At 37.1% G+C, this 22,340-nt stretch overlaps 3 protein-coding genes and 1 non-coding gene across 8 annotated transcripts in view; 3 read left to right on the top strand and 1 right to left on the bottom strand.

Moving 5' to 3' along the window:
- Nucleotides 1-884: 884 nt before the first annotated feature.
- LOC136256894 (ceramide glucosyltransferase-like) lies at nucleotides 885-13,654 on the bottom strand. The gene is made up of 14 exons (XM_066049954.1): nucleotides 13,481-13,654; nucleotides 12,845-12,949; nucleotides 12,676-12,795; nucleotides 9,500-10,106; nucleotides 9,381-9,453; nucleotides 8,299-8,367; nucleotides 8,142-8,244; nucleotides 7,943-8,044; nucleotides 4,362-4,477; nucleotides 3,792-3,903; nucleotides 3,677-3,743; nucleotides 2,298-2,384; nucleotides 1,367-1,556; nucleotides 885-1,088 (listed from the first exon to the last, which is right to left on the bottom strand). Exons 4-14 carry the CDS (start codon nucleotides 9,583-9,585, stop codon nucleotides 927-929), a joined length of 1,167 nt encoding a protein of 388 aa, XP_065906026.1. The 5' UTR covers nucleotides 9,586-10,106; nucleotides 12,676-12,795; nucleotides 12,845-12,949; nucleotides 13,481-13,654; the 3' UTR covers nucleotides 885-926.
- Trnas-gcu (transfer RNA serine (anticodon GCU)) lies at nucleotides 11,181-11,262 on the top strand. The gene has a single exon. It is a non-coding gene; the product is annotated as a tRNA-Ser (tRNA).
- On the top strand, nucleotides 13,576-15,266 carry LOC136256899 (uncharacterized). The gene is made up of 4 exons (XM_066049964.1): nucleotides 13,576-13,668; nucleotides 13,845-14,041; nucleotides 14,092-14,155; nucleotides 15,077-15,266. Exons 2-4 carry the CDS (start codon nucleotides 13,862-13,864, stop codon nucleotides 15,184-15,186), a joined length of 354 nt encoding a protein of 117 aa, XP_065906036.1. The 5' UTR covers nucleotides 13,576-13,668; nucleotides 13,845-13,861; the 3' UTR covers nucleotides 15,187-15,266.
- A 58-nt stretch (nucleotides 15,267-15,324) lies between these two features.
- The window catches only part of LOC136256895 (probable dimethyladenosine transferase), a 28,549-nt gene continuing 21,533 nt past the window's right edge, over nucleotides 15,325-22,340 (top strand). For 4 of the 5 annotated variants that reach the window (XM_066049958.1, XM_066049956.1, XM_066049955.1 and 1 more), the window contains exons 1-5: nucleotides 15,328-15,435; nucleotides 16,639-16,712; nucleotides 17,226-17,312; nucleotides 19,676-19,737; nucleotides 20,881-20,974. In XM_066049958.1, the coding sequence (XP_065906030.1) occupies nucleotides 15,378-15,435; nucleotides 16,639-16,712; nucleotides 17,226-17,312; nucleotides 19,676-19,737; nucleotides 20,881-20,974 (375 nt within the window). In that variant the 5' untranslated portion in view covers nucleotides 15,328-15,377. Of the gene's footprint in view, nucleotides 15,436-16,638; nucleotides 16,713-17,225; nucleotides 17,313-19,675; nucleotides 19,738-20,880; nucleotides 20,975-22,340 lie in introns of all 5 variants that reach the window. The other variant, XM_066049960.1, reaches the window with a different exon arrangement.

The raw sequence follows: 22,340 nt of genomic DNA, 5'->3' as shown, positions 1-22,340 counted from the left end.
AATTACAAAATGGCATTAAGTGACAAAAGCTGCCTAAAAAGGGGCGTGCCTGCCATTGCAAGGAAATGGACAAAGTGCTGAATGGGACGGAGTTCCGAAAAATACTATTTACAAAAGAAATAATATGAGTTTATGGAAGACTGTTAATTTACATAAGATAGTGAGTGAGATCTAGTTGGAGCAGTGGAGAACAAGTAAAAAAGAAGGAATATATGTTGATGGCACATATCATATGCAATGATAATTTCTGTTGGGTGGAGAGCGATAGCTTTTCACACAGAATCCTGAATTTTGAAGGTGTGAGAACGAAGTCTGGTAAGTTCCACAAACCCAGCAGGCAACACAATTTTGTATTTTCTCTAGAGCAGAAGTCTTTTTCCAAGTATGGCAATTCCATACAACTACATCAACCAACTGCAAAAGCTGCAGTGCAACAAACTATAAACCAAGGTCTAGCTTCACATCATAAATTTGTTAGCTCTTTCACAGGTAGTGTAGTTTTCCCCTGCCTCATGACCCTGTGGATTCCAATCAATTAACCACAATCAACTCCAACTGAAAAAAAATCAAATCCATTCTGTACTGTAAGGACTCAATTGAGGCTATATGATTTACTGGTATACAGTTTTTTGATTTTTATCTAAGCGACCACTGTGTACATATCTTGCCTCCTTGTATTCTAGCTCTTTCCATGTTAGTTATGGCCAGGAGACATCGAGTCTCATCCAATATGATGAAAACAGGTCAATGAATACATTATGAAAATAGGACTTATCATTAACAAAGAAATTCTATTAGTAAATCAACCTTTAGCAAACAAATACAAGATTCCAATTCCAGTTCTGAAAAGCTCATATAAAGATTTACTACCTGTAGTTTCTCAATTCACTTATAGTGCTCATATATTAAAATTTTACAAAGAATGATTAATCAGTTTTATATGCAACTCCACCATGTGTTAATCTATAGTTTATTCCTCTCCATGAGACCTGTCTGCTCCAGAGACTGGCAAAGAACAGTGACAGTGTACACACCTCTCTCAGTAGCCATGCTAACACCACTTTCCACCACGGACTGATTATTCCATTCTGACCAAGAAACAAAAAGATGATGGTAACTCAACACTCAAACTAAACTATCTCAATTAAAAAAAAGATACAATTATTCAAGGTGCATTTCATGTGGGGCATGAAATACAAATACAAGTCTACTAGTACTCATAAAAGTACCCGTTGAAAAAGTGTATAGTATTTATATTGGCTAAGTGTGTGTTCTATTAGAGTATTTGTATCAGTCAACATAGTACGTAGTAGGATCATACTCGTATTCCTCTTATTATAAGCATGATACATGCATATGTACTAACCTGTATTTGTTTGAGTAGACACATGTCTAGGAGGAACCAGAGGCACACATGGCCAATAAAAGGCCACACAGGATTCCAGTCCATCAGTTGGTACAATGACAATGACAGTAATACTCCTAATGTGAGGCATTCTGTGAATGGCTCCAGTAGACCAGGCCACGGCATCATACTGGCTCTTAGACGACCCCATCTACACATTAAATACATTTTATACGGCACACTATTCCCCAACAACATACATAGTAGAGCAGAGTATAGTGTAAACATTGTGTAATTTGTGATACAACTATAAAACTTTCTACATAAATTGTACTTCTTGTTTAATTTATTTATTGATATAGTGCTGTCACAGATTTGACCTTTGGTAACCTTTGTAGTTATTTTTGTATTGAAAGTTCATCATTATTGTCTTTATTTCCCTGAGGCGTTATTTTATGCTATTAGTTTTAAATTAAATCTCTTGCTGAAAGAATCAAACTGGTTTTTATTTGAAGTCAATAGGTTATTATTCCACAATTTACATTAGCTATAATTACTGCCCATTGGTAATTTACACCCCAAGGTCAGCAAATTCTGTGAGTAATGAAAGTAATCATAACTTTGCAATAGAATATGCTATTCACTTCAAACAAAAGTCATATTGTTTCTTTTAATTTGAAAGCATGGTTTATCAGTGTAAAATAAAATGCCTCAGGGAGATAAAGATAAAAATGATGAATCTTCAATGCAAAAACAACTGTAAAGACAAAATCTGCAGTGGCACTATATCAAAATAATAATGTCATCAGGAGTACTATTTAAGTGGAAAGTTTCATAATTGTATCACAAAGTGCACGAAACACCCAATTTTTTGCACTATGCCACTCTACTAATAGTATCATATGGAGTAAAATCCCCAGTGCATAGCCACTATTTTACTTAATGGACATACCTCACTATTCTCTTAACATAAGACCGTAGTGATCGATGACCAGAATTCTGTATTGCTGGTAGTGTACTGAGTTGTAGTTTCCATCCCCTACAGGAGCAATACATGTACATATACATGTGTTGCTACATTATTTATAAAACCTCTGAGGAAGAGTTGGTGCTCAGACAAAATGTGATATGGTGTGCATGGAAATGTTGCTTACCACGGCCTCTTCTGTGAAGTATGTACGAGGTTACTAGTACACTTCAGTGAATGTAGGAGCATACAACAGACATACATAAAATTATCCATGGGATATTCTCGTTATTACAATAAGCATGTACCAAGTAGTTCCAGATTAAGAATGTTAATTAAGTGGTGGGGTCAAAAAAAAGTTGCAAAGCAACACACTGTCCAGTGAATGCATGGACAAACATTGATGACAGTTCATTGAGTTAGTATCTCAAGTAAACAGATTTGGTGGTGAACGTTTTGTGAAGATTACAATTAAAGAATGTGTACATACAATGGCTAACTATGTATGTAAATAGCTAATGATTTTCTGCTTACTGTAGATTGAAGCTCCATGCATGTTCTCATTCATTAAGTGGCTTTGTAAATACCATGGAAACACTATGGTTACTAATTATAGGAGATGCACTAACTACATGTAAATCATCTGTGCTTAGGGCTATACTAAGAAGTTCAGTAGGCCTGTGCCTAATGTGCCAGTATAATTATAGGTCTCCAATTTTGTGAGCATAATTCCAGAATTAAGGGCATAATTTTAGAATAATTGGGCGTCGATGATAATAATCGGTGGAAAAGGGTGTAGTTCTTCTTGACTAGCTAAAAGGATGAGTTAAGCCTCTGAGATATTATGTTTCTAGGAGTGTGGGCTGAAAACTGTTAAAAGATCAATATACTCTGTTCCATCATTGTAAAACTTTAGCATCGAATTATTTAGCTACTGTAGTTATTTGGTTCTAGCTACATATATATAACCTGTCACAGCAAAACTGTATAGATTTAGACATGGATAAGATGCAGTAGTGGTAAACACTACATTACAACTTTTCTTGAGATGGTCTAATTGCAAAGAGTATCCCTATTTTACCCACTTAGTCGTACTAGATAGAAGGCTAATAATGGGATCCTTTCTTTTATGCCTATAACTAAATTAACTTGAAGAAGTCATACAATTGACTACAAATGCATGCATAGGAAAAGGCAGAATGAACTTCATTGGAATAATACATGAGATATGAGAAAAAAATAAGAATAGGTAAAATTTTTGAAAAGTGCTGGAAGGAATAATTAGTAAGTTTCTGAGCATATAGGCTCAGGCCTAAATGGTATTAAATATAACTGAGGTTCCACACAAAGCAACATATACATACTTTTTCCATAGTGTTGTTGATATAAAGAAATCTTCAGCTAAGTACTGACTATACTTTAGTAGCCCACCTGTACAGTACAACAGTAACAACATAATACATAATTATGTTAAGTCACCTTCAGCTAATAGTGCATGTTTACGTATCAACCAGGACATTCCATTGGCACAATTCTGTTTGAACACATCTGCACACAAGCACACTCTGGCATGTTGAGTACCAAAGTAGACCTGAAATTGTAACAGTAAACACTTTCTCTAAATTTATCCATGAGCATAAATAATATACACTGAATCACATGATAGTTTGAAATTGTACTTAATCTAAAATGTATGACAGCCAAAGCTCACACACATACACTCTCCTATTCTTCTTGACTGCCAATTACAGGTAATCTTCTAAAAAAGGAAATCCCCAGAGAGGCTCACTAAACCTCCACAAAGGTTAATATGTGCCAAGTGATACAGTACCACTGAATGGTATTCTGGGCTTGGATGCTGTGAACCAACCACTCAAACCAAACACCCACACCCACGCTACACACATACACATGCATACATGCATGCACACACCCATGCATGTACTCCCCCCTCCTCACACACACACGCACGCACGCACGCACGCACGCACGCACGCACGCACGCACGCACGCACGCACGCACGCACGCACACACACACAAACGCTTACACTGTCTAAAACACCAGCAAATGATGAGTCTGGTAGGGTAAAGGGCAGCTGGTGAACAATCCCAACCTTGGGATCCTCTAAGTGCATGGTCATCTCAGTTAGTGTATGGGGAAGTGCTACAGAAGTGACAACAATAACTATGTACATGTACATAAATTATGTACACAAAAGCAATTAACCAATAAAACTCACAGACAAAACATAGGTGTATGTTCTACAGTACATGAGGTAGATGACTGGTACTTTGTAAAGAGCTGTACCATGTCTCATAGTAAATATGATGTGGGCACCAGAAGTCCCACCTGAATCTTAATTACCCATTATATGAGTCATGAACAATTAGCATTTGCTTCCCCAGTTAAACACAATACCAGAAAGTTCATTTATAAAAACCATATGAATACTGCTAAAGTTTATTGAGTGGGCTATAAAAATGTACTGTTTTCCCAAGAGGTCTAAATAATAGTTAGACACCAAGACCAAGGGAACTAAGCAATTTAGTAACCCCAATGGCCTGAGGCTGTAGCGTCCCGAGCGCAGCGAGGGTGCTACTAAGGGCCAGAGGGGTTACTAAATCGCTTAGTTCCTGTTGGTCGCGGTGTCTAACTTATTTAGACTATGGTTTAAAGTACATACCTTTATAGCCAGAGCATTACGGTGGGGTGAAAGAGCAACGCAGAACGGTTTCTTCCTGAAGTCCTTACAGCGCCCACAAAATAATTATTCGACCGGTAACCAGAGTAACGGCTAGAACTACAGTAGATATGCCGCTTAGTCTACTATTTGTCCAGAATTATTCGCAGAACACGGAAAAGAATTGTATTACAGTATTATCAAGTACTCCAGTGCACCTTTCGTGTTATAATTATTTTCACGTACAAAATTGCCTGAGGACGGGTTACTAAACTAACATGTGTAGGTGACTAAATGAGCATGTCAGGTGACTAAGTGATTTAGTAACCCTCTAAATGAGCTGTACCATAGTCTAATATGAAACATCTACCACAATGAAAATTATCAGTGAATGGTCTTTGGTGTACTAATCAAATGCACTTTCATGGGTCATGAAATTTCAATGCAACTGAATGAAAACAGGTTCAATACAATGAAAATTGACACACTATTGTAATAATCATACAGTACAGTAGTACTATTAGGGATCATGGAGGTTTACACTTGCTCACAAAAAATGGTGACCAGAAACCAGCCAGTCTCACAATACCTTTGGCAGGAATTGACCAAGCCCAAAAGTGCATTTTGTGCATGCAATCCAAAATGCCTCCAATAAACTATACGAACTATTACTTTTTTTAGACTCTACTGAGTGACATACTGACTGATACCTTCAGCCAAGCGTAACTCGATAACAGCTAATGCTACGGGCTTGATTTTTCACTGCTAGATATCGCTTTAGCCTGACATGTGCCTTTTGGCATACTGCAGTACATACAATTCATCCATCATGGACTTACTTTGTTCTCCTTGTGTCCCATTCTCTTCAGTGAAAGCTAAAGTAGTGGAAGCAAAAGTTGTCGATTCATGGTAGCATGTGATGGCTTTCCTATGTTTGTAATCGTCTTATTTTCCATAGTGACTGGATTGATTGCTGAGATATTTCTCATACAGTCCTTCATTTGTAACAGGGTGAACATAGCTAAAATCACATTTTAGTAATTGAAAGTTGGAGTGCACATTCATTTAAAAAACCATTAGTCTGGTACCATTCTTTCTTTTGATGTGGTATGCACGGGTTCACCGGTCATAATTGTTACAAAAAATGTACGATACTACTGGATATGTAGTCCCTGCTTCAGTCTATACCCAAGACTGAGATTAAATGTCTAATAGTACATACATCTGCAGGTGTATAGGTGACCTCCCTTGTTTCCCTACTTTCTATGATCCCTAATTGAACTAACTTTTCCTTGTGCTTGTGTGTTTAGTATCATACATTACGGTATAGTACGTAGTACTGTATATTAGGAATCATGGAGGTGTGGGATTTTCTAGCCAAAAATATCACCCAAAACTAGCTTCACAATACTTTAGTGGCACCTTGGCAGGTACAACCAGCTCAAAAGTACCTTCAATATGACCCTAAATACTTCCAATAGATTGCTACAAAAATTTAAAATGTTTAATTCAATTGAATTTTCTACTGACTAACTGCCTACTGGATGCCTTCAGACAAGCGTAACTCAATAACGGCTACGCGTGCTTGATTTTTTCACTGTTCAACATCACTTCATCATGACACTGATCCTTTTGGCATATCGCAGTACATACAATGCACGCATCATGGACTTACCTTTGTCCTCCTTTGTGTCCCATTTCTTTTTGCTGACAGCCAAAGGTGTCAATTCGGAATATAGCGTGTGATGGCTTCCCCTTACGTTTGTAAATTGGAACTATCCGTATTTTCTGTGGTGACTGGATTGATTGTCAAGGTGCTTCTCCTTTGTTTGCAACGCTATGTAACGGGCTGAACATAGTTGAAAACGAAGCATAATGGCCACTTCACATTTGAGTCAGTAATTGATAGCTGGTGTTCAGACAAAAATACTAACTCTGACTCGTGGGTGATGCGGTATGCACTGGTTCACCAGTCATAATAACAAGTAGACAAACTTTGAATAAGGGATCATAGAAAAAAAATAGGGAGGTCACCTACACCTGCAGATAAACTAGTAGACATTTAATCCTTAATTTAGTCATGGTATTTGCAGGTGTAGGTGACCTCCTTTGTTTCATTACTTTTTATATCTATGATCCCTAATTTTCCAATGTATTCAGAGTTCTCATTGGCAATTGCAAATCTTCCACCAACTTGACAGACAGAACAAAGCCTCAGCATGTTCAAGTTCAGGTTTTGTAAATTTCTTTCGCTGTCATGAGGAATGAACTGCCAGAGTTTCAGCAATAAATGCTGTTATAGGAAAAATGATAACTAAATATTGTCAATTACAACTCAAAAATACAATTTTGCGCATAAACTGTTACACTCAAACATGAACATATATGCAGTTTTCATTTGGTGTCCATGCTACACTACAAAAGTGCAGTGATAGCAAATAAAATTTGGAAAGCAAATTTAGATTTGACTATTTACATATTATATTATGCATGCTCTAAGTAGTCACAACCAACCAACCACTGTATATGCACACACCAGGAAGGGGGGGAGGACAAGCCCACGTGAATTGGTAATGGAATAACGTAAGGTCCTTAGCGCTACTAAAAATATCCACGTAAATGTGGGGACCAAATTGGTGACCCCCATGTGTTGTCATTTCGGAACGCTGATTTTCTTCATGAAAATCACTCCACTGTAAAGTACAAACACAGTAGAATTTAAATATCTGCATGTCAAACCTTATCTAACCTCTTCATTGATATTTCGTACAATAACCATTGGCTCACGTGAAATATTTTCATGGGCTTGTCCTACCCCCCAGCACACACACACACACACACACACACACACACACACACACACACACACACACACACACACACACACACACACACACACACACACACACACACACACACACACACAACGGTATGTACAAATTGCTCACTAAGTATCCCACTATCACTGATCCACAGTACTTCATATTTAGCAGCATTAAATGCCCGCAACATGTTATTTATTTTGGGATTAACCCCAACTGATGATGCTCCTAGGTATTAAGTATGTAATATTAAATATTCAGTATAACAGACAACATAGATGTAAGTATGCAAAATCAAGTACGTAATAAGGGTAAAGGCACTTACCAATAAAAACAGAACAGTCAACACGTGGATATTTCTTTTTTAATGCTTTAACTAGGGGGATTGACTTCCCATCAGGCTCAGCAATGCTGATCAAAATTTCATACTAAAAATAATCGGAAGGTCATCATGAAATATAACACAATTAACAGATACATACCTTTGGGTATTTCAGGTTGAAATAACTTTCAAGATTTACAGGCAGAGTATCATCCATCCCAACTATAGGCTAGAACAATGAGAACATCAATCACCTGCTGTGTGTTGTACTAATACAGCAGTAATTAGAGTAACAATAAATAATGGAGCAGTCCTGAGTCATTTAAACCAAATACATGTACATAATTGATGATCCATAGCATTTGTATCATGTCTAGATCACTGGACACTGTCAATACCAACAGAAGTGATATGTAAGTTGAGCATCAATGCCTATATATCTATAGCTGGAAAATCTTTCTTAACAATAAAGCAACAACAATGTTTGCACAACCATTGAGGTTATGATCCACGTACCCTAAGTGTAACTCTAATTTAAATAAACACACTTAAGTATCCACATCTTAAAGCAGTTCTCACACCATATTTAGTGGATTTAACAGGTATGTTATTACTCCTTAGTAGCTATGATTTTAAATAATAGCTACAAAGCAGTGGATTACTGTGGATATGTAGTGACTGACATAGCTTTCTAGAACTATCATGTGATGTTTATAGATAATTACTGATAAATACTGGTTTTGTGTTTTGTAACAGTTAGTTGGCTTTTGTCTTTGTACAGATATTATCACGTTTGTTATCACTCATTAACTGTTGTTACCAAAGATATAAAGAAAACAAGGCATCTCCTTGGAAATTCACATACACTGTTGTATTAATGTATATTTATACTTGTCCTGTATATGTAAATAAACAAATTGCAACTGGCTTATTTAGATCACATTCTTGCTATTTCCTGTTCTATCATTACCATACATTTTCATATCATATTAGTACCCTAACAGAGCAAACAGAACCCTACCACACTGGTGTCCCATTACACTGCAGTCAGATAGTGTGTGTACTGTATCCAACATAGTATCATAACGCACATCACTGTGTATTGTGTCTACAAAATGTTTTGTTGGTGTGTAAATTATAAAAAAAAAGCATGACAGTGTCACATGCTATTTGGACTGCTACGCAATCCGATTCACAGCATCAGTACTCATACATATCACACTCACAACTTCAGTGACGTACCTTTAAAATAGATACACCAAGATGCGCGTGTGTCTCAGATAACTGCGGAATCTTTCGATGTAACCATCGTTTACTGCCAACGCGAGGATATATAGACACCAGAATTACAGTATACATACCTGTGGATTAAAGCGATGAGGTGTACCATGAAATAGCCAAACACGCCACATATTAACGCGATTGCTATCATATCAAGACAAGGCATAATGGAAAATCTAAATAAGGCGCACTTGCTGCTAAGATACTTATTTTGCGTGCATAAACTTTACGATTTTTATTTCGAGACATCCACTAATTTACTAGATTAAAATTTCGCGGACAAAACTTTCTCACGTACAAACAATACAATGATGTAAACTTAAGTTTTAAAAAACAAAAAAACAGGTGGGTATGTATACTATAACAGGTTCCATTGTATCATACATAAATACTACATTGCAATTCATTCTGTAACGGAAGAAAGATCTACTGTAATTCATACACGCATGCACATGCATAAATAATCAGACACAAACACACAATTTTGAATGCATTCATTATCATGATGTTACAACTTGGTATTACAATATCTGTATTATTTATCCAGCTTGCTGTAATCATACATGTACTTTCCAGGCTCAACTTTAAGAGGAGGAATATATGTCCCATAACGAGCCTTGCTTAGTCCAAGCAGAATAGCTAGTAGTCCTGCCATTGGTAACCCTGTACTAGGTCTATATGTTTTTCCTGTATGAACAACATAGACACAATAAAACGTGATACAATACTGTGACCTGCTGAGCAAAATCCTGAGTTAGCAATTTTTTCAAACTTCACTTAATGGGAAAAAAGCCCAATGAGCTGTTGAAGTGTTTCAGACTTTATTAGGTGGAGTTATATATACAACAGTAAAAGAGCTAAATTGCACAGCAACTATATAAATTACAGGCATTCATTTAATCAATGATAATTATGTCACTATTGCAGCAGGCTATGGGGTTGGGACTTGTCTCACTGTATTCACCATGAACTGGGGGTACAGTTTTTGGCCTATAGATGCTTTCAAGTAAAAATGTTGTTCAAGCTAAGAAACGGTGATGATAACGGTGTCTATGTACACACACACACGCACGCACGCACGCACACACGCACGCACGCACACACGCACGCACGCACAAATTAATGTTTGTTCAAAAGAAATATATTCTTCATTCTTACTTTCCAAATCCAGTGGTCAGATATTTCAATTTGTTTTGTTGTTGTTGTTAACTGAAGCAATTTATTATTGTAGCATTCATTTTTCTAACACAAGCATGAGGACTTTGCCTGATACGTATGCCCGACTGCCCGAGGGCCGCACTTCACTTACAATCCAACTCACAAACAGAATTATGCAAACTAGTGAGGCTCAGCGGGTCACAATATACAAAAATGTTTTTTTTTCATGCTTGTCAAAGTGGGTGCACCCATGCAAGTGTCATAAGCCATTTCAGTGCTGTGTTGACATACCTAAACACATTAGGTGCTAATCAGATTTACAGTTGGACTGGTTCATGTCTCATTACCAGTTCTGTAGCACCAACAAACAAACGTAGTGGTGCAGTTGCATTCATGTAATAGCACAGGGGTGTAAAAACAGTGGAATGGACGCACTATACACAAAATGTAAATAATGAAGAATTCTCCATAATTTTTCAATTATTGTAATTCATACCAATAAATTATTTGTTTATGTTTTTTTGGATACCAATTTAACATTGGATATTATATTTCCACCTCCCCTGTGTTAGATAGAGTTTTGTAGCATTAACAGTTCATAGCGGTGGAGTGGCCGAGTGGTTAAGGCGATGGACTGCTAATCCATTGTGCTCTGCACGCATGGGTTCAAATCCCATCTCCATTGACTTGTTTTAGTTTTGTTTTTGGCTGTTGATGTTAGATTGGTAACATCAATAGTTTTTACTCTACTGAGTCATACAGTATATGGCCTGATAGAAATTTTATGGCGAAACGAACGTAACTTGTTGCAAGTTGGTAGGAGCAATCACCACTGAGTTATAGGTCATTTTATAAGGTATGAAAAGGGTTTGCGTGTTTTCCTTGCCAGAAAGCTATTTACATGGCTAGTTTTGACCTCGCTGTTAAGCGTTAGGGTAAAACCCTTGGTATCATTTTAATCCTTGTTATATCACAAGTAGAATGACATAAATTGTGTAGCCATAGGATAGATGCTTTGAAAGTTAGAACACTTTGTGCAAGGCACACCCATTAGGGCCAGTTTTCTGGCATATGTGGGTTTAAGGGTTAAATGTCCACCAGTATATACTTGCAGGTATAGGAAACCCTTTTTGCTTCCCTACTTTTTAAAAAGCTTCTCCCTTTGTTTTACTACTTTTTCTTTCTTTGATCCCTAATCCAACTAAAATTCCTAATTTTTGTTATTATAGTGTAGTTGGCCATATTTGTTGCCTTGTTGAAGTAACATGCGCACTACCTTCAGTTACTGTACCTGAAGTCGTGCCTGTATACTCCCTCGTGCATGTAAATTTAAGTGTTTACTACTTTCTTTCCAGCATATCAACCTAAGTGGAGCCTTTATTGATACTGAACATGAAGGCCAAGAGTGAATTGAGGTGTCCATTTTTCAAATGCTGTCACAGTGGTGCGCTACTCTTTAGAAGTGTAGTAGTGCTGAAACATGTACATGGACATCACTCTAGATATAGACATGTTCAACGAAGAGGTGTGGTCATAAAAATGTGCCGCATGCACAAATTAACAACAATTTTTGAAGGGCAAAAGAAAAGCAATGTCAACCGGAACTTATCAATCAAGGAATGAAAGTTTGAGGACTAAAACCATTAATAAACCCAGGTATGGTAAAATAAGTTACCTTTCAGACGTTAAAGTAAGTTTTTAGGAGGTAATTAAAATTTCGCGGTCATAAACCAGCTGTTCAGAAAAGTCGCCCCATCATTCTTTTTCAGCAAATCCCAAGTATTGATAAAGTATGACCTACAGGGTTTGTATTTCAGGTAGTAATTAGTATTCTAGTGCTCAGAAACACTTCAAAAATGTTTGCCCTACATTGATTTTCCCGATTTTTTTTTGCTCTACAAAAATCCAGATTGCGTCTCAAGCTACGTTTATAGACGGGTTTAACAAGAAAGCATGGCACTATATAACATCATTTTTTGCTTAACGCAAGAAACAGCAACAGCAAGGACTAACAGGAAACAGTTATCACAAAAGTTCTATTGTTGAATGTATTTACAAATGAGCTACATAATGATGTGCAGTGCATATATTTACTCACTTCTAAATCCAAATATCAAGCCAGCACAGGCACCACCAATCATAGCATTGACATGATCATCTTTTTTTCTTATTCCAGCTGACACACATGATGCGGCAGCACCCACTGCAGATGCTGTGCCTGCAGAACACACATCACATGAGGTGATGAGAAGGTGACTTAGCCTTACCTATTAGTCCTGTAGTATGGGCCATCACCTTGAAACCAAATCTTGTAAATGATGCTTCATGTAGCACAAACTCTGCTGCATATACTGAGCCACCAAGGAGTAATCCTATTGTGTAAAACATAATTACTTCTATATACTACCTATGTTGCAGCTTTACCTTATATCTTGACTCTGGAGTGTGCGTGCGTGTGTGCGTGTGCATATAAAGAGTTTAAAGACACACCACGCACAGGCGGTACAAAATGTTCACAAGTAAATGAACAAAACAGTTCAACAAAAATTAATTAACTACACACTGCAGCTTGGAAACCGTACTTTTACAGAAGAGTGATTGTTGCATTGAATGTCCATCACTAAGCTTACAAACACCCAGCATACTTAATAGCACAATCTTATGTGAATGCACAAAAATGGTCTGGACAGTTAGATAAGGGATCCCAAAGTATTCACCCCTTATACATCTATCAAGGTTTAACCATAGATCTATGGTCACACACCCCATCTAACCCAGGTGGGGATTTAGAAGCTATGACAGCCAACCAGCACTACTTGCTACTTAAGATGTGCTTTCGTGAGCTATAATATCTATAAGCTGGTTTTCTAATATGTTTCCTATTAGTGCCCACTAGTACTCACCTACACCGCTCCCATACGCGGTGCTAGTCAGCACCTTTTCCGCACAGTGTTCACCAGCCTCGTCGTGCTCGTGTTCTATATCACCGCCCATGTCCTGCGAGTGAGAAACCACCTGATCACGTGCGATATTGTTCTATTTCAAGCGCACCAGTTGCTATAGTGACTTCAACAAGTTGTTGCGGTAAAAGGTGAGCCAATTCGCGCAAAGCACACACCACAAATAATCGTAGATACACGTGCTCACACCTTTGCTTGGGTACTGTACTCGGTGTGTTCTCGATCTTACTTGTGTGTCAATTAACCAATTGTCCATTTTTATATCCCACTCTGTATGTGCGTCACCCATTCATTTTTGCTGCATCAGTGTTCAATAGGAAGAACATGTCAGTAGCATCTCCACCAGCGTCTCCAGCAAGTTACGAGTTGTGGAAAACCATAGGTGTTGGGTCTCCACCCACCATCACAACCACTCACGTGTTTTCACGCTACCACCCAATGATCCCCAAGAGGTACGTGCCACAATGGCAGACTGACATGAAGAACAGGAAGTTGATCATTGATGTGAGAATAACAGTTCTGTGTATTTAGCTAATTTGTTGTTGCTAATACAGAATTGCAAGCTAGCTGGTATTACAACATGGACTGGACATCACAGCTATTTCTTCCACAACAGAGGTTTGTAATGGCATTCATTGCTTGCAATCATATTATTGCTTTCAACTCTATTTGGATTTTCGCATACAGTGTACAAGAGGTCTTGTAGTGCTATACAGTACATAACAAAGTAAAGGGACTGTATAGCAGTCATATATACTCTAATGGAACAGTCAGGCAAATCATAGAAGTACAAATGGACGCATCATAGTACTCTTTTATTATTAGGCTTGTACATAGACTCTTAGGTACAAACAAAGAATAGCTAACTATAGGCACTGAAGCTTATTTCATCTTCATAATGAAACACGACTTTGGTGGTAAGCTGTCGATCAACTTTACCTGGCCTAATGTACCACTCACCTTCACATCTTGTACCTGTGTGATTGAAACCCTGAAGATGTGAATAAAATTTTACTTATATTAATGAGTCAACTACTCTAATAGAGCAATCATATTTTTGGCATATGTAAGATTATGTACATATCTGGTATCTGACATGCATTAAGGTAAATTTGTGGATATTGTAGCTGGCATGTATTTATTTCTTTTGAGATAATGATCACCTATATTATACGCTTGCTTGTCATATCTCAATGTTGCCTATATGTGGCAAACAAAGAAATATTGCACTGTCAAGATCAGATCATGCACGTTTAGCTACAGCTGAATAGTTTACAAGCTAACATTACATAGATAGCACTTAGTTCAGTGCCACAATACATAGGATAATGTCATTGAATTTATCTCAGTTGTAGCTAGTTCCTGAATACTTATTCGTAACTTTGCAATTGCCCACCTATTGCTCCATGCTTTCATATGCAGATTAACAATACATGCATTAGTGTCAGAATTATATTGCACATGATATGGCCCATGTGGAATACTCTAATAGACCATTCAGGTGATTCGATATTTCATTACTGCTTATCTTTACTACAGAACGGACCAGTATCACTGACTATCCTACTGATCCTCACATTGTTGGCTACTCCAGACACTTCCAACCTAATGCCAGTCACTTCTCCAAGCACAACAGTGCTCTGTACTGATTGAGCTGGCTACAATACTAATTATTTGAAATGTTTCTGTATGCTATTTTTTAAATATGTACAAATTATATGTGTATGAATATAGTCTGAGAGGAATCCTTAAATGGACACCAAGATTGTATTTGTAGATCATAAATGCTCCCACAAAATCGAAACCCACAATTAACAATTTTAAACTACACGTGGGAGCAATGCCGAAAGAACGGACACAGAAGAAGTCGAGGCAACATAGAGAAGTGTGCCAGCAAGGTGAGGAGGTTTATGTTTGTAATGAAGGTTCAATATGTCGTACTGATGTTTCGATGTCGTAGTTTCTGTTTGTGATGGTGCGCACATCTATTAGCAGTGTAAACGCTGAGACAATCGCCGTACATGACAACCAAACTAAAGCGCACCAATAAATGTACCGAATTTTGAGCGATCATTGCACCGAAACAGACTACAGTATGATTGGCATTAATTGAAATGTCTTGCACCTTTGTGGATTCTCTCAGATTCTCACGTGCTAAAGAGCTTGCATCGCACCAATAATCCTTAATAACTGTTGCTACTCAGCCATACTTGGGGGAAGATTTCAATGGGACTGAATGAGACAAATGCTCTTGGTTCGTCACCACAAGCTGCCAACAACAAGTATCGCTGTCAGACGCTAGGATAAGGTTGGAAAAAAATACTATTGAAAACTAGATTTAATATAGACAAGTGAATTTTGGATTAGTGATAAAATTTAATGCTTTATAAACTTTTGACCACGTTTATACAAGTGACAAACCATGTCCCGTTCTCTGCTTAACCATTGAGAATTACTGCAGCCTTCGTCCTCTGCCCTTAATCATGACTGACCAGCAACAGTTACTAAGTATTTGGCAACGCGCGTTTCATATGCAACTCTGTTTATGCCCTCATGTTACACTGGCATATTTGTTACAAGACATTCGGAAAAATCCAGGGCTCATTTTAGTGTAATATATATAACTCTAGTTACTTTACTTGCAAATGTAATGAGTAACCTAAGTAAAGAAGTTATTGTAATGACTCGATTTTTATTTCAGCAAGTCATGCACAATGAAGTAATGAAGCTTACCTTGAACTAATGAGTAAAGATTACTGACAAGTGAATACTGTTGCTATTTCTTGCATACAATCCATACATTCATTGCTCAATCTGCACAGTTAGTCTTTTTGAGATACCGTATGGGTGCCCACTGGTCATAACTGTGCATTTATTGATGTATCGGTGACCCATTAATATATGCAATGCTATTTCTGAAGGCCTATGTAACTATGCTGTACATACATAGTGTACTTGTATATGTAGTATATGTCTGTAAGAGAACTTGCATATATTATGAAATAAACTCTTGGTAACGTATGTATGAACTTCTGAAATTAGGTTTCTTATATATTCAATCAATTTAGTACACTGTATATGCATATGTGCATTGGTTCTAGGGATACTGTTTCGGAAAGATTCTGGACAGCACATACTTAAAAATCCACTTGTCATAAACAGCATCATTGACAAGGTAACATTTACATTTATGACTGTAGATTTGATGATTGTTGTGTTAGGGTAATTACATTTATGACTGTAGATTTGATGATTGTTGTGTTAGGGTAATTGTGTTAGATAATGGACTCTAATAGTACACTCACTGTGACACATGTGTTGTTTTGGTAATTTGGTTCACTCTTAGTCATAAAAGTGTACCCAGAAGCTCTTATAGACAGATTTAGAGTTAATTTTGTGGTAACAGTTTTCAAGTCTTGAGCATGGTTGATGGTTGCAAGATATTATGGACTTGCATTGGTGAAGCATGTAATAATAAAACTGCAAATATTTTGTCCCTTAACACTGTTAGCCATACATGTTGCCATGCAGAAGTGCTCTTATTAGAAAGGTTCCCTGATTCCTGATGATTAAAATAAACCAAAGGGACCATGCATAAGTGTCCTTATTATCAAATTGTCCATATTTCAAGTGTAAGGGTTGTGGTAAATTACACAATACATTATACATGTTATATAATGTTCCATAGGCTGCTCTTTCTCCAACTGATGTTGTACTGGAAGTTGGTCCAGGTACTGGTAACATGACTGTGAAGTTGTTAGAGAGATGTAAGAAGGTAATGCATAGTAAAGTAGTAGTATCAAGTGTACTGTTTTGCCTGCGGTATATATAGTAGTGCACTCACTATCATGTAAGAAAAAAGCATATATTATAGTGAAAATTGTGTTTTAAAAAAATTGTCGATACTGATACTGTGCTTTTAACTCTAGACCTTAATACGTTGTTGGCTTTTCCACACGGCTATAAATAAAGCTGAAATGAATACTGCAAATACGGGATATTCATAAATTGGGTTTTGGTACTTGAGTACTTGTTAATGTGATCCATTATTTATCAGCTTGTGATCAAACAATGTCAAGAAATGTCAGGCTATAGAATTTGATTTTGTAATTTAATGTACTTTGCTTGTCAGGAACTTCTATCATTACTGTCGCTTGAAAAGTTTATAATACTTATAGTTGGTACGAACATGTCACACAGATGTGGCTACAGTACTAGCATTCATGAGTACTTACGTACATATTAGAGTACTTGAATACTAAAAATCATGATGTAGCTATAGACAGATCAGAGTGCTATATCTATTGTATTGTTGTACCTGGAAATGTCCATACAATCAACCACATTATTTGTGATGTAAAGAGGATTAAATAGTACCCTACTGTAGTTACGTAGGAATTTACCTTATGATGAAATATGAGGGCCAAAACGTAATAGCTAGTGAAATCAAACCCTTTACTTAATGTGTAGAAAACTGACTGATATCTAATGGCCTTAATTGCGAAAGCATTAATTGGTTACCTGATTCAAAAGCAATAAGCTCATGTGACGTTAGTTGTGACATGCCATTTGTTTTACCATGAAATTCAATTCCATGATGCAATATATGCTACTGTAGTTTTTTGCCATGACAGATATTGCATACAAAATTGGTTGTAGCATGCATGATACAAAAATGAATGTGAGCAGGAGCTACTACTGTAAAATCACAAGTGATCTTGCAAGTTTACTTCTGTCATGAGGTGCAATATATATTATAGCATTAAAATGTCCATAGCAACATGGCAACCAAAGGTTTCTGTGATGCAGAGCATGTGTTGCATGTTGCTTGCTTTATTTAATCGCATATTACTATCACATGAGTCTTAATCATTACAGTACAAACAGTGAGGTTCACTGGGGCTCAGTGGATGTTTAGATAGCACTTCACAAGGCTATGTACTTTGTTTTATAAGGGCCCTTGAATTTCTTGGTAAAATGACGAAAACCATGGTATTTCTTGGCACAATGCACCTTTCCTGATCATGAAATGCACATACCCACAGAGCTAGGCTGTCCAAATCACTTCACATTCCCAGTATAAGCTATTTTCAAAAAAAGTGTACTTTGATTACAACATTACGACAGGACAAAGGTAGCTTGTTTAATATATGCATTGTCCTAGTGGTCTTAACATTTTGTTGAAATCATAAGTGTTAAACTTTAGAAAATGACTGTTAATTGCTGTAAATGTTTCAGAGTTTGTTTCCTTGAAGTTTGCCAGGCAACATAAAACACACTTGACTCACATTATTGTTATTAGCAAGTGAGATAAGTATAACTGTATTATGATAACATTAGGCATGCATGTTTTCTTGGGAATGTTACAGCAAAAAATTGATATTTATGACTTCAGTTTAATATGAGAGAGTTCATGTACACACTTAGTTCCATTACATTTGCATGTCCTAATACACTACATAAGATCTCCATCCTGTCATTGTGATGGTATATTGCATATGAGGAAATTCCTTTGTTGTATATCCTACTATTGTGGTGGTGTTCTTTTGAATGGCTTTCTTGAAATTAACCGTTTGGCTTTCCCCCAATATATGTGTACATGCAGTGAAATGTTAATAAGTGTTCACCACTTTATTAAATATTCATCAATGTATTGACGAGGTTCCAGCACAGCTAAGATGCAGGGATTAATCGGGGGGGGGGGGGGGGTAACGTTCTATTCCATACACTATAGCGCCATTTGTACAATGGATAATACAGCTGTATAATCAAACAGTAAAGCACCACAACTGATTTCAAAAAAAAAAAATCTCGGCCCCGTGCAAACCCCCATCCTTCTCATTTGTAATGCGTTCGCATTTTTAGTGATCCTCTCAGAACCTTTTAAAACCACTAAAACCAAATCCCCCCACCAACCCCTACACTCCAAAACAACTTACTTCCCCAGCTTAATATTCTAAACTGGATTGAGCCCTGATATGTATTTTGGTCTCATTGGTGAGGCTACATTATGCCTCATATTTTAGTCCTTTTTGATCCAATGGTGGTCCTATTAATTTTGGTTTCACTTTTATATTGTACATGTGCATCTATGTATGTGTACACATACATGCATACATATTTATGTATTCATAACAGGTGATAGCTTGTGAGATTGATCCTAGACTTGTAGCCGAGCTGCAGAAGAGAGTGCAAGGAACGTGAGTGAGCTGTATAATGTTGTGCTGTACCCATTGGCTAAAACAGATATTAACCTAAGGGCCAAAAAAAATGTCGGGCTGTCTGCAGCAAGAAATGTTATGTATCATAGTACATCTTACAAATTTTATTCATCTGGTTATTTTGTTGCAGTGAGTTATAATTCCGAATACAAGCTGTACTATTTTGATATCACGATATGCTTCTTTGTAAGACTTTCCTTTTGTACAATGTTGTATGTTCAGTGTTCATATTGAAACTGAAAGTTTCCATTTTGAAAGATTTAAGAAACTAGGACAGTACTTGTAAGGAATTGTCAGTGATTTTTACAAAGGAGGAAAAGTTTGTGATATTCATTTTTGATTACTTCCTAAGGTGGAAACTAGAACTGCTAAACATAGAATTCTCCATATGTGCCACGTAAATTTTAATAAGAAGTTTTTAGGAAAACCTTCTCAAGGTACCGTCCTTGATTTTACCACTTTCTGTAAATATATGCAATTCTTATGCATCTAGAGTTCTGGGTGTTCCTACATAACAGACACATACATCGCTCCTTCTTGCACGAAATGTACATAGCATACGTATAATAGTGTTACAAATGATACAGTATTTGTGTATCGATATGTTTCCTCCATTGTATCATGATACAGTGATACGTATATCACCTGACACAAAATGGAATATGAACATATATATAGATGTTTGTTACTTTTTTGAAAATTGCAAAACCCTCTTTCTTTTCCATAATGCTAATCATTTAAATGTAAAACCAGCATCTATATACAACTTGTAATAATTTATTTTGTAACCATTAAGATGTAGTTTCTTGTGTCAATCTTGATACATCATAATACTCAATGTATTGATATACCTAATTTCGTATGAATACTTATCATGGCCTCAACGTACGATCAATACGCAATGTTTCGTTACAGAATATTGTTGTATCTCTAGTGAAAGAAAGAGAAACTAAATATTATATATCCTATATGATATCATTTTTGCAATGTATTAATTGTACATAGATCATGACAAATTTATAACTACTGGAAGCTTTGCATTTATGGATACACTGTACAGTAGTCTTGTGTTATGTATATAATGTCTCTATTCTAATACATGTATGTATTGTGATGTTACAGACCTCTGGCAAGTAAGCTGCAAGTTATCGTTGGAGATGTATTGAAAACAGACCTACCATTCTTTGATGTGTGTGTGGCTAATTTACCTTACCAAGTAAGTAGTTCACTGTAGTATATATTGACTTTAGTAAATCAGCTACGTAAAAAATTCAAGCCCTGTTGCAACTTTTTATTTGTACTTCACTGATTAAAGAATCTCACTTGTCATATGTGGTGTGTAGTGTATTGTGTGGGTGTGCATAGATGTGTACATGTATGTGCATGACACATGTCAGTAGTTGCTTCTTAAGTTTGCCAATGCCTTATATAGAGAATCCATAATTGTCCTATTGTGCATGCATGGTGTGCGTACATGCATACTCATTCAGTTGTAATTCATTCATGCAATTAGTACATACCATCTATACCATGATGAACGTGTACATGTGTGTGAATGTAATGTCATAGCTTCCTGCTTTAACTTTGTATGGTATATTTTGTGACTGTTGTGCATGTGAGAAGACTAGTTAAAGTCATGCGTAACGGAAGTTCAACATAGATAGCATTTTAAACTACTGGTTGGCTTTTATTTAGCCTAGCAATACAGACCACTTGTGGTTTCAATGCATAAGGTATGTGGTGCATAGAGGTATCGTGTGTGTTTAGTTGCAGTGATGCCATATCAGACATTGATGATAAAATATTCAGGAAATGTTACTGACAAATGTTGTGTTACTGAAAGACACCCTACCTACGTTCCTACCTCCTATAGTATATTTCCTCAAAAAGATGCCATATGTTGTTCCTTTATCAACAACCAACTTCACTTTTTCCTCACAATGAACTATTGCTTAGGTATCAAGCTTGGAATGATTTCGATTAGAATTTAACTTTTTTATTTATCCACATTTTCTGCTGATTAACTGACTGATGCTTTCTGCCAACTATGACTCCAATAAAGTTAATGCATGCTAGGACTTGATTTCGAAGTTGCCTTTGTGCTTGCCTGCCTGCCTGCCTGCCTGCCTGCCTGCCTGCCTGCCTGCCTGCCTGCCTGCCTGCCTGCCTGCCTGCCTGCCTGCCTGCCTGCCTGCCTGCCTGCCTGCCTGCCTGCCTGCCTGCCTGCCTGCCTGCCTGCCTGCCTGCCTGCCTGCCTGCCTGCCTGCCTGCCTGCTTTCAGACCAGCGTAACTCGATAACGGCTAAGGCTACAGGCTTGATTTTTCACGGTTTGATGTCGCTTCAACGCAACAAGTTCCTTTAGGCATTTCGCAGTATGTACAATGCACACATTGTGGACTTGCCTTTGTCCTCCTTTGTGTCCCATTTCTTTTTGCTGACAGCCCAAGGTGTCGATGCATGGTAACTTGATGGTTTCTACGTTTGTAAATGTATTTTCTGTGGTGACTGGATTGATTGCAGAGGAACTTCTCCTATTGTTCTTCGTTTGTAATGCATAGCTGAAAGCAAAGCGTAACGGCC

Source organism: Dysidea avara, chromosome 5 (assembly GCF_963678975.1).
Source record: "Dysidea avara chromosome 5, odDysAvar1.4, whole genome shotgun sequence".
NCBI classification, from domain to species: domain Eukaryota; kingdom Metazoa; phylum Porifera; class Demospongiae; order Dictyoceratida; family Dysideidae; genus Dysidea; species Dysidea avara.
Note: the sequence above shows the minus strand (reverse complement) of the source record. Positions and strands in the feature narration are given on the sequence as shown.

What these genes read in the sequence shown, in the direction of transcription:
- LOC136256894 (XM_066049954.1), bottom strand. Translation starts at nt 9,585, where the DNA reads ATGCCTTGTCTTGATATGATAGCAATCGCGTTAATATGTGGCGTGTTT. An exon ending in ACATGCACTATTAGCTGAAG is followed by an intron (nt 3,744 to 3,791) that starts GTGACTTAACAT and finishes TGTACTGTACAG; the next exon opens with GTGGGCTACTAAAGTATAGT. An exon ending in TATGTTAAGAGAATAGTGAG is followed by an intron (nt 1,557 to 2,297) that starts GTATGTCCATTA and finishes TTTAATGTGTAG; the next exon opens with ATGGGGTCGTCTAAGAGCCA.
- LOC136256899 (XM_066049964.1), top strand. Translation starts at nt 13,862, where the DNA reads ATGTCAGTAGCATCTCCACCAGCGTCTCCAGCAAGTTACGAGTTGTGG. An exon ending in ACAGGAAGTTGATCATTGAT is followed by an intron (nt 14,042 to 14,091) that starts GTGAGAATAACA and finishes TTGCTAATACAG; the next exon opens with AATTGCAAGCTAGCTGGTAT. An exon ending in CTATTTCTTCCACAACAGAG is followed by an intron (nt 14,156 to 15,076) that starts GTTTGTAATGGC and finishes TCTTTACTACAG; the next exon opens with AACGGACCAGTATCACTGAC.